At 33.9% G+C, this 12742-nt stretch overlaps 1 protein-coding gene across 1 annotated transcript in view; it reads left to right on the top strand.

Moving 5' to 3' along the window:
• Positions 1 to 12742, top strand: part of DUBAI (Deubiquitinating apoptotic inhibitor) — a 212399-nt gene that overhangs the window by 123259 nt on the left and 76398 nt on the right. The window contains exon 9 of the mRNA XM_090402619.1: positions 4114 to 4322. Within this exon, the coding sequence (XP_090258745.1) occupies positions 4114 to 4322 (209 nt within the window). The remainder of the gene's footprint in view (positions 1 to 4113; positions 4323 to 12742) is intronic.

The following is a 12742-nucleotide window of genomic DNA, read 5'->3' as shown; positions in this document are numbered from 1 at the left end:
TCCATAATACTCTTCCTTCCTTCCGCGTCTTTGATCTGCCTCACGTGTAAGATGTCCTTTGCTGCTTTATTTCTACATTTTGCTAGTTGGTAAATTTTTCTCTCTCCTTCCTTTGTTTCTAATTGATCATACAGATCTTGATATACCATGGCCTTCGCCTGGGCCACAACTTTCTTGACTTCTTGCTTTCTCTCTCTCTCTCTCTCTGTACACCTCTCTGTCCTCTTCCACTCTTGACTCATCCCACTTCTGCTTTGCCTTCCTCTTAGCTGTCACTGCCACTTGTACATTATTATTCCACCACCAACCCTCCTTCTGGGTTGGTGGTGGAATAATGGAATGAATGTTGTAAATAAACACCTTGAGGTGACCGAGGAAAATAATCATATTATTATTTCTTCAGAAGAAGTTAATAATTATTGAATTATTTTGTTAATGGTTTTAACAAATACCATTAACAAATTCCCTGTTAATTTCCCATTCTCTCTTAGTATGATTAATTTTGTAAGCATTTCCTCATGGGGGTGCAAGTAATATGGATTTATTTGGCAGGGGTTTTGATAATACCCAAACTTCTGATGAGCTGGATAATGTGAGTCAATCTTCTCTGCCAGTAAAGGCATCCTATATATATAGACAGAAAATTTAAAAGCCCATCAGGAAGATGACATATAAGACAATGATAAAAAGCTTATGGAGTTATCTCTTTCAAGTTCAATGGTGAATGTTATGTCAGTGGGTGTTGTTAATGTTATAAATGAAATTCAGAAGATCATTACCAAGAATCAGACCAAATAGCAAAAACATCATCCTCAAATCACTAACGAACACAGTGGTTTACCACTATGTTCGTTAGTGACTTAAATTCTGGCCTAGTACCAGAATTTAATCTACCAAATTTAATTGAGGACTTGAAATTAAATTAGTACTGTCTTTAGTAAGCTCTAGCCAACAAACGCTACCCAACGTCTTATTTTTGCACATATGGATCTCTACCTGAGATCCATGATGTGCAGTAGAAAGATAAGATGGAGAGACATTAATCTTTTCCATCTCACAGTTAGTATCCTATGTCTGTAGATATGTGTTCATGGGAACTCAAATTTCCTGGAGAAAAAAACTCGCTGCCTCCATATGAAATTGGCTAACTCACCATTTGATTGAAAATGCTGGATAAAGGTAGATGGTATTCAAACCAATGTTTTTCTGGCTAAATGGCTCATCTATACCAACTGAGCTACAGAGACTATCTGCATTTAGTGTAAGGAATATATTACAAAATAACTGTCCATTACTCCTGCAAATCCATAATGATTAGTGTCCAAAAAAAAACTGCAAATATCAATTCACATACTGAAATACTTATCACATGATGTTCACTCAGATTAAATACATATACCAAAGTCTTTTAGCAGCTATATTTAATAACTAGCTAAGTGGTTAATTTCTTATTAAACTATTGAACACATCTCAGTTTCTCTGGAAATTATGCATAATGTCTCGATTCTGCGCTTACCAGATATATATACAGGCAGTCCCCGGGTTACGAATGAGATACGTTCCTGAGAATGTCTTTAAGTCAGATTTGTATTTAACTCGGATTCCTGATGAACAATGCATATGTAATAATAATAATAACAGTAGTACAATGGCTCATATGTGGCAATATAATACAGTGTAATACTGTAGTAATAATAATACCCTTGTACTGTAATAATAAGTTTACAGAAACTATTGTGCTCTTTCTCTTAATTCAAACAAACAGAACATAAAAACAAACTCAACAAAACGTTTAGATAGGAGAAATTTCAAAAAAGAATATTAAAGGTTAACACTCGCCTAATGTTACATCAATGTCTTGCTTACTGAAAGGGACATTTTTGAGGCTTACATTAATTGGAAGATGGTGCTGGAAAATCAGGATTTGATTCTGTTGCTGGAGGAGGGGAGCTTACCACTGAAGTCGATTTCTTGAAAAAGGTATCTAGAGTTGTTTGCACAGCCTTTTTCTTTCTTTCTTTTTTTTTTTTTTTTTTCATCATAAATGGCCTTGTAGCAGTTAATGTTTTCACTAACTGCACGGTAAACCTTTGTAAACCTCTCAATGTTGGGATCTTGCTCCTCAAGCTTAACAAATCCTACTTCAATGAGACAAAAAATGCTTCAGCTAATTCTTTTGATGTAAACTTTCTTGGCTCTGGATCTACTGATTCTTCATGTTCTTGTATTTCTATCAGCTTCTTCTCTATCTCCATAAGGTCTTCATTGTTTGATTCTTGTGAATGGGACTCTAGTGAGTCAGTGGCATCATTTTCATGTATGTCCATTTGCAGTGGATTGCCACTATCCACCACAGCTTTTCTGGCTTCAGCGATGTCTTCTTCTTCTTCTTCTGAGAAGCCATGAAAATCATCACAGAATTGATGGCACAGTTCCACACCACTTTCATTGTTGATTGCTTCACTTCCTCCCAAGAATCAGCAATGTTTTTGATGGCATCATAGATGTTATAATTCTTCCAGAACTCTCAAGGTCATCATATCATCTTCCGTAGCCCTGACTGCTTGCTGGAATATACGCCGTAAGTAATAAGCCTTAAATGCAGAAATGACTCCCTAAATTCATTGTCTGTAGTAATGATGTAGTGTTTGGTGGTAAAAATATGACCTTTACATTAGGGTGAAGGTCATCTAAAGATGTTGGATGTCCAGGAGCATTGTCCAGCACAAGCAGAATTTTAATGGGAATTTTCTTTTCCAAACAATAATATTCCACAGCAGGAATAAAACAGTTCAAGAAAACCAATCCTCAAATATGGCAAGTGTAACCCAGGTCCTTAAATTTGACTTCCAAATAACAGGAAGAGCTGCTTTAATAATGTGGCGAAGTGCGGGTTTGTTTCCATGTGCGAAAGAAACTACAGTGGTATCTCGCTAATCTGAACCCTCCTGTAATCCAAACTGTGGTTTGAAAGAAAAAAAAAATGCGTAATAAATAAAGTTTTATTTATGATGCATTATCATTTTGTGTACTATTATTTTTATTTAATAATTATTATTTTAACTATTATTATTTATTTTATTATTATTAAGCACAGTATTTTTTCATACTGTCGATTGTACGGTTATACTGTAGGCCTATTTTGATTTATTGTGTGTTCACGTTTGCTTTTTTATACTGTACACAAACGTAAATTTCACAAACAGATGTTACGGAATGGATTACAGGTAGAACCAAAAGTGAATTTGAAATTATAAATATGACACTACAGAATGAATTAGAAAACGATAATGATGACTAAGAACTCAAAGAAAAAAAAACATGAAGAGGCAGTTGACAGTTTTAATATATGTATAGAATGGGCTAAGCAGAATTATACGCCATTCCGCAAAATTTTATTGCTAATGCAGCTCTGAGAAGAAGCATTTGAAAAAAGTTTAGCTTCCAAGAAGCAAAAGAAAATCAGTGACTTGTTTTACAAAGAAATAAAAAAACTATTTTTGTGTTATTTTGTGAAACTTTTTTGTGTTGTGTACAAGAAAGTGATTTTTTAAGCGAATTAAGTTGTGCTGAACTATACAATTTTATTAAATCAGAATCCTCAACAATACAGGTACATATAAACTAAATTTTTTATTAAAATAAACTTATGTACTGTATTATTTTTTAAGTTTTACATTACAGTACAGTAATTTTTTTTCCTATCTATCTATCTATTTTATTTCTATCTATATTTTCTGTTGTTACTTCATTTATTTACAGAATTAAATTGATGTACCATTGGAATCTGATTATTTTTGTATTAAATGGTAGTTATTGTTGTTTCTTGGGGGAAAATTCGCTAATCTGAATGAGCACGGATTAGCGAATTATTGGTTTTTATTAGTTCGGATTAGAGAGATACCACTGTAGTTCTCAAATTATTAATTTAATTATTTAATTATCCTTATGGGGAACCTTGGGAACCCATTCGTAAGTACAGAACACCATAAGTCAGGTCGTCCGTAATCCGGGGACCACCCGTATTCAACTCTACTTAATTGTATTTTATTGCATAACATAATTATTTGAAAATAATGTATAAAACATGGTATACTTTGAACATTTTTATAGGGATTAAATACTCCTTCCATGGAACAAATGCAGAAATGGCTAATAGAATATCGATGGGGAAATCAGCAGAAAATCTGTCTTGGTGAGAGAGATAAGAAGCATGACTATTTGGAATCTGTGCGTTCTGAAACAGGAATGACTGGACTTGTTAATTTGGGTAACACATGCTATGTGAATAGTGTATTGCAGGCCCTTTTTATGTCAGAAAGGTGTTTATAATTTTGATTTAGTGGAGCTTTCAAATTTTTAACATTACAATAATCATTATTAAGCAAAAGTAAAACATACATTGTGAAAACTAAAGTTAGTAGTCAAGATACCTTGAGAATTGGTAGTAATGGTGGTTTGTTATTTTTTTTTTATGGTAATTCCATTCATGAAAGGTTTGAACCATTTCTTTTGAAATGGTTTGAGTCTTTCTCATTACCTTTTTGCCTACCCATGGTACTAATGTACTATAGGTCGGCAAAAAGGTGATGAGAAAGATGAAATTTGAACTACCATGTGTGGGCACACCTTTCCTGCCCATACTTGCCACTAATATGCTATAGGTTGTGTGATCTTTTGTGTCAGTCACACACACACATACAAGTGGGAAGACTGTTCTAAAAGATAGCAGTAGAAAGAATGAATGAAGAAAATTTTGTTCTGTGAGTTTTGAGTTGAACTCTGAAAAAGTGTTGCATGCTGTATGTTTTAGTAGATTTAGAAGAGAGTGAAGGCATTATGAATGCTCGTTCTGAAGGACAGTGTCCATGGAAATATTTGATAAATGCAAGGCATTGACAAACAATTTGAATTGGTGAGCAATGGATCATTCATCAACTTATTCCCTTCTGCACCTAATCAGGTATATTTAGGGAACTCTTAGGGGCATACTTCAAATGTGAGAAGAGTATTCAATGGTTGGATGAATTTGTAATTTGTATAGAATTATCTCTTCAGAGGTTGAGTATTGCTGCAAGCAAAAATCGAGGACTTAATTTTTTGGATATTGAGGAGGCAATATTTTTCATATGTTTATGACAAGGTTAGAGTAATCCCGAAAATAGAAGTGTCATCTTGTCTGAAGATTTGGGTATTGTCAAAAGTAAAACATACAGAAAAGGTCTTATTTTTAAGAAATAAAATGGGACTGAGACTATTTAAATAATTGAAATAACAGAATTATCAACCCTGAGGACAGAACACATTGCATTCTTCTTCCACAATGTTAACGTCTATAATAGATTATGTAAACATCACTGATTTGGATAAGGTCATTGATGTGTAGAATAAAGAGTAGATGAAAGAAGTCTTGTTCTTTATTTACCATTAATTGTAAAGTTTGAGGATAACGATCTATCCACCATCACATATAATGCGAGTCCAGACAGAAAGTCGGCAAGCTAGTTGCAGAAGTTAGAAGGTTCATCATATGATAGGAATTTACTTAATAAACCTTTGCCAGACCCAATTAATAAATGCTTAAATTCCTTAGAGATATCAAGAGCAATCACTTGAGATATAAATTTTTCCATGCCACTTGTCCAAAGGTGGATAACATATTCAAAAAGATCTCTTGTTAAATTGACAGTGGTAGAACTCATACCAGCAATCATTTAGTAGTCAAGAGGCTTCAAGATGCAGTGTGGAAGTTAAGTGCTAATGGTTTTCTTTATTGCTTAGAAAGAGCTGAAGAGAAGAAAATCAGATTGTAAAGATTTGTCACTCTTCTTAGGAATGGTTAAATATTGACTAATTTCCCAGCTGCTGGTTAGATAGTAGTGGAACACTAGTGAGAGAATAAAAAGGTAACATAAGACACGAATCAACTCTGCACTACAAACCTTCAATATAATTGGGGTAACATTATTAAGAGAAGATTCTTTTTTATCTTTCTGGCAAAAAGTCAAAGGGGCATATTGAATGTTATGTATTTGGAATGGCAGGAGGACATTAACAAAGATTGTGTAGACAAAAAAGTAGATTAAAAAGTAAGAAGCAAGGAGATTAGTTTCTTATGTGGATAACAATGCAGTTGAACCCTCTAAGTGCAAAAGAGGTGGAAGGAGGGTGGGACAGAGGTTATGGCCAGTAGTTTTTGCAAAGGACGTACCAAGCATGACTGCCTACAGTGATGCATATGATTACTTTCAGATCCACCACAGTGTCATTTGGACATGATGTGAGTGTTCCTTTTAGGAAAACTGATAATTTGTTTGTTGATGATTTGCTTACAGCTATTTTTGACTTTGGTATAAACAGAAAAGTAAGATGGAGATTGCAGTAAAAGCCAGTTCCTGTATGCCCATTTCTTCTGTAATGCAGCCTTGGCATGCTTCTTGTCTATAAAGCATCCAAACTTGAGAAGCATAATAGATAATAAATGTTTCCACCAATAAGAATTGCTTCAGGGATGTATTCAAGTAATTCAACCAAGGAAATTGAGGCATGAAGATAAACCCAGTTGGCATTTTTGAATTGGTGAGCAATGAATCATTCATCAACTTATTCCCTTCTGCACCTAATCAAGTATATTTAGGGAACTCTTAGGGGCATACTTCAAATGTGAGAAGAGTATTCAATGGTTGGATGAATTTGTAATTTGTATAGAATTAGCTCTTCAGAGGTTGAGTATTGCTGCAAGCAAAAATTGAGGACTTAATTTTTTGGATATTGAGGAGGCAATATTTTTCATATGTTTATGACAAGGTTAGAGTAATCCCGAAAATAGAAGTGTCATCGTGTCTGAAGATTTGGGTATTGTCAAAAGTAAAACATACAGAAAAGGTCTTATTTTAGTAGATTAAAAAGTAAGAAGCAAGGAGATTAGTGTAAATGTAGATGAGAGGGACTGTATATATGTTGCTACAGTTGACTCTCACTATAGAGAACTTGTAATTATTTGTTCTAGTCAATTTGTTTTAGCACTGTACCTATAGAACTTCACTTGGAACTTTTTACTAGTTAATTCTAGTAAGTGAATTTGTTATAATGGTGTTTGCTGTAATGAGAGTTGAGTTACAGAGAAGAAGAAGAAATCAACACTAGAGTATGCTAATAAGAAGGGTTACTAATAATATTATTAGTCTTAAAGTTAACTTCTAATGATAGCATGATATATCTCTAACTGTGAAAGATCAAAAATATCAGTATTGCACAGTTATTACAGTATGCTGTACTGGTAGGTCATAAGGATTGTACTTCCACTCTCCAACCAATAGGTTGAAGGTTTTTGATGGAGCTTGTGAACATCTTTAGGTGACAGATGAGTTGCATTACTTTGCATGAGACAGACTTCTACTCTGTTTATTGGAGGCAGAAGTGGCTTGGGAAACTTTCACATTTATTATCTGGATTGTCTGGCCTGACAACCTTTTGTGGATAGAATGGAATTATCATTAACCCCACAACCAGCCATGACGTCCATAGATGTTCAGCTAAATCTGGATACAATTTAAAACCTATCGAATAACATGGATAAGAAGTGCAATTTGGTCTCACTGTTTCATCCACCTCAGCCGGTAGGGAGGTTAAACAAAAATTATCAATTTAATAGAAAATTCTCCAGGTGATGTCTTTACTTGAATTATTTTAACACCACAAAGTCAGAGGAATGCAGATTTTAAACTGAGCACTGAGCATTACCATAGTCCACTTCCCCCAAAACTTTTTTTGGCAATTATTTCTGTCTTAAAAGCTGGGGAGGGGGGGGGGGAATACAAAAAAAATAAGAGGAATCAGACTTCATTATTTTTTATGTTTTGCAAGTTAATAACTTATGTAGTTGTGCTTTAACACAATAAAACACGACTTTTGTAGTTGTGCTTTATCGTGCTAAATTGAATGCTTAAGTTGAAATTTTAATTTGATATAAAAAAATATATGCAGCTTTCAATAATATGTTATCAGATTTTTTCATGGAAATAAAGTTTGAAATATATATATATCTTTCACACACACACACACACATGTTGTGATATGGTGCCTTCATAGTTCATCCTCCTTAAAAAAAAAGTCAGCCATGTGAATACACACCATTAAAAATACACTGGACAAGAAAATAACAATAGTGAGAGATTTGGTTGCAGGAGCCTGTAAGTTTTTTTTTTTTTTTTTTAGAACGTTGCAATTTTCTTCCCTGGTCATAGGTGTCAAAATTCCTCACAACATCTCTGTTGGAGAGTATCTCCACTTTACAGCCAGTTTGTTATGGGTTTGAATTCCACTAGGATATGAATGTTTTTTATAGTCTCTAGGCATGAGATTATTTGTATTGCTTAATGTGTGAGCTACTTTTTAGTGATCTCGAAACACTTGAAAAAAGTACCTTATTTTATCTCAGGAGCAGAGTTGGATATTATCTGATCTTTAGTTTATCTACCCACAGTACTAAAATAATCTAAAAGCTACTACCAATTTCTAAACTGTTATGTCTTGGAGAGGGAGGGGGGGGATTGCCTTTGAAAATCATCATTCAGTTGCATAATGAAATTTAGACTGTGCTTACTAGAAAATTAGAATGTATGACCTGTGTTAGGTTTGCAAATTTTGTTTGGCAGTATGGTACAGTTGCAACAGTGCCCATCAAGCTGACAATGAATTTATTTAAGTTTAAAAGAAACAAAGGAATGAAAGCCAGACATATATAAATGGTAAATGGAACTGTGAGCATATTTGACACTTTTGACAGGTAAAGAGGAGGAATTAGTGGTTGTTATGATGGACATGAAGTTAGATGTTTTGGATTTTGAGCAAGATGAAATGGGGGAAAAAAACAAGAAAAGAAAAATTTAAGAGGAGACTATGATTTGTTTTGGAAAGGAGTAGATGACAAATCAGAAAATTGAATTGGTTTTATCATCAGTAAAGAATTAAATGGCAGCCTCATAAAGTGTGATGTTACCAGTAATAGGATAATGACGCTTGTGGAAAACAAATTTCACTTACCCAGATATATACCAGTATCAAATAATGTCTTTTTTTTTCCCTTCCTTATCTATGCAAGGCTTAGATATAGAGGAAAAGTCATTATTTGAAAGAACCATTGGAGGGCATTATAAAAATTAAGAGTGTAATAATCTTGAGAAATCCTAAGGCATAGTTTGGAGAAGAAAGAACAGGAGTTGAAAAATTTTGGAAATTAGTATCCATTTTGTTTTGTCAAAGAAATGAAAGTGAAATTTATTAAGAGTGAAGTGATACAAATGATAACATATTATAATAGCGAGCTTGTTACAACAGTACAAGTGATAATGGAACATAATATTATAATGGCATCGCAGACTCATCTAAGAGGTCCCTTTTGTCATATATACATTCACAGCTCATCATACCATGCCTTAAACACTTTAAAATTCTCTGCAGACAACCACACTCCCTGGCAATGCATTCCATTCATTGACAACTCTCCATGCAAAAAACTTACTTCTCACTCCCTTGCTCACACTCCCCTCCTTATACAACTTCCAGGGATGGCCTCTTGACCCCCCCCCACCATTTTATGAATAATCACTTCAATGTTAATCCTATAGCAATCCCTTACCAAATTGTACATCTCTATCATATCACTCCTTCTTCCTCCTATCCATTAGACTGCAAATTGCATTGTCTCAACCTTTCTTCATATTCATCATTCCAGAGATCAGGAACTATTTTGTCAATCATTCCTGGACCTTCTCCAATATCTCTTCATTCTTTTGAAAACCACCTGACCAAATCTGTGCACAGTAGTCCATATGTGACCTAATCTGAGCCTTATACAATGGAACCAGAATCTCCTTACTTCTACAAGTCATTGCCAGAATTCATTGTGTTGTCCTCACAATTTTTGCAAAATGTCCTCCAAATTTTAGATCCTTATCCACCATCACCCCACAATCTCTTATTTCTTCCACCTCCAACAATATATCCCCACCAAACGTAAATGCTACATCCCATCTTCTTTGTTTTCCAAATTTTAAAACTTGACACATTTTGCAACATTGAGCTGGTATTCTCACTCATGTGCCCATTCATTCAGTTTATTCAAGTCTTTTTTGTAAGACCACAACATATGCTCTACTTCTCACAGTTTGTCCCAACTTTGCATCATCTGCAAACAACTGTATATCCCAATTCAAATCTTCCCCAATATCATTAACATACAGATTAAACAGCAATGGCCCTAAAGCAGATCCATGAGGCACACCACAAGTGACTTTCCTCTTCTGGGATATTGCTCCCCCATACACAACTTGTTGATACCTATCAGACAGCTCCAGTCCAGTGCACTCATCTAATATCCAATCCCCATCTGCTCTAGTTTGACTATCAACTTATTATGCAGTAATCTATCAAAAGCCTTTGCAAAGTCTAAATATACTACTTTGTATATCTCCCATGTCCAATGTTGCTATCATCTTATTGAGGTAGTCTCTGTCTTTTTCTGAAAGCATATTCTGAGTTACTGACTTTATTTCATTTTGCAGTTTATTGCACCTTTTTGTTGCTAGGTATTCAAAGGATTTATGAAAAATTTCTTTGTTTACCTTGGGAACTACCAGTAAGTTCTGGCTGATATTGTAAACCATAGTCTGTAATATATACAGAAAAGTTTGCAATGTTATTTCTTACATATAATATACAACAATAAAGATGTTTCTGTAATGGCAAATGGGTCATTGGTCGAATATGCAAAGTCAGTAATGGCTATAGCTCTAATTATTCTATTTTGTATTCGTATCAAAGCAAGCAGTAATGTTATAGTAATCTCCACCCCAACATAATGATACCATGTTGCAGTGAAGAATTTACTCAAGAATAGCATAAGCATCTTAAAAATTATTCTTTTTTTTTACAATTTTTTAACATAATATATCCTGTCAACTTGTTTGTTAAAAATGAGCTATGGGAGTTCCATATTTCAGATTGCAATCAATATGTAGGCCCAAATACTTGCTTGACTAAGCTACAGTTGCAATTTTGGATATTGCTACATTTTGTTTATGCCATTTTATAGTTATTGTGATCTAGCTTATCTGTTAACTTGAAGTATATACATATATATGTGTTTAATTGTTTAATTTTATTGGTATGAATTTTAAGGTGATTATTGCTAAATCATTTAGTGAAGATATAAATGAAGATTTAGATTTAATTGCCTTCTTTGTCATTGTTCATTGAGGTCATCACATTTTTTATCCTATCACTTTTGTGTTGTTGTCCTTTCTCGTGAAATGAAGGTGGACCTTTGTTATTAGATTCTTGCACCAGAAGTGATCTCAAAAATGGAAAGAGCTAGTTTGAGAAAAGACAAAGCTACACAATTACAAGTTATGGTTGGGATAGTGAGAAAATCATTAACAGATTATTTCATCCTTGATAAAGAATGCAGCAAGATAGTCATGGACATCAAAGGCTTCTTATAGCCATCTTTAAAGGGGTGTTTGAAAATCAAAAAGAGATGAACTGAAGCTATTACCGCTGAAATAGGCTGAGGTAAAGTCTTCATAAGGCAAGTCTTCACATGGGGAAAAAAAGAAAAAGCCAATGCTATTGATGCTGAAACAGACTGAGGTAAAGTAAGCCTTTGAGTCTCTTATCAGGTTCAAGGCAGATGAGTTAATTACAGATAATGTACATCAAGAATGGGAAAAGTTTTGAGATGTAATGGTAGAAGCAGCAGAAGTGTGTGTGTGTGGAAGAACAAGTGGATGCAGAAAAGGCAAAGAATCATCCTTGATAAAGAATGCAACAAGATAGTCATGGATATCAAAGGCTTCTTATAGCCATCTTTAAAGGTGTGTTTGAAAATCAAAAAGAGATGAACTGGTAGAAAATCAAAAAGAGATGAGTTGGTGGAATGTGAGAGTTAAAGAAGCATTCAAGTAAAAAAATAATGCTTTTCAGGAGTTTATATAGACCAGATCCAATGATGATAGAATTGTTTATAATAAGAGAAAGAGCCATGCAAAAAGCAATAATTAATTTTAAAAAAAAATAATAATTAAAGAGGAAAAGATAAAAAGATGAGTTGAATTTACACAAGTTGGCAGAAGGTATTAATGGGAACAAGAAAATGTTATTATGGACTAATGAAAAATAAAAGAAGTGGTGAGGAACCAGGTTTTTTTTAATGGAAGTCGCAAGATTTCCACCTTCCATTTGGAAGGTGGAAATCTTGTGACTAATGGAAGAGAGAGAGATAAGGAGATATGTCATCATTACCTTTTTTTTTTCAGAAATCTGGAGGAAAAAAAAGATGATTGATGATTGGACAAGGGGATTATTAGTCCACTATATAAAGGAGACTCAAGAAGAGTGCAGCAACTCTTCTTGAGTAGAAGAATAACATTATTGTGTCACTGTGCAAAGATTTACAAAAGGATAATGGCAATGAGAATAAGAGATAAAATTGATTTTTTTTTTTTTTTTGAGGGGGGGAAAAAACACTTAATTACAGTATTTCTTAATTGGGAAAAGGCCTTATTTGGGTTTAACAAGAAAAAGTCTGGGAAGGTTTAGAAATGATACACATAGGAAAGGAGAAATATTCATGATCAGGAATATGTTTGTTAAATCTAACAGCTATATGAAGACTAAATTTGGTAATTCAGAGTTTACTCTTAAGACACATCTTTGTCACAGTCCATTATTATCTCCATTG

This window comes from Typopeltis vanoorti, chromosome 13 (genome assembly GCF_054136105.1).
Source record: "Typopeltis vanoorti isolate ZY-2024b chromosome 13, IOZ_Tvanoo_1.0, whole genome shotgun sequence".
In the NCBI taxonomy this organism is placed as follows: Eukaryota; Metazoa; Arthropoda; class Arachnida; order Uropygi; family Thelyphonidae; genus Typopeltis; species Typopeltis vanoorti.
The sequence above is the reverse complement of the archived record's forward strand: the minus strand, read 5'-3'. Positions and strand labels throughout refer to the sequence as shown.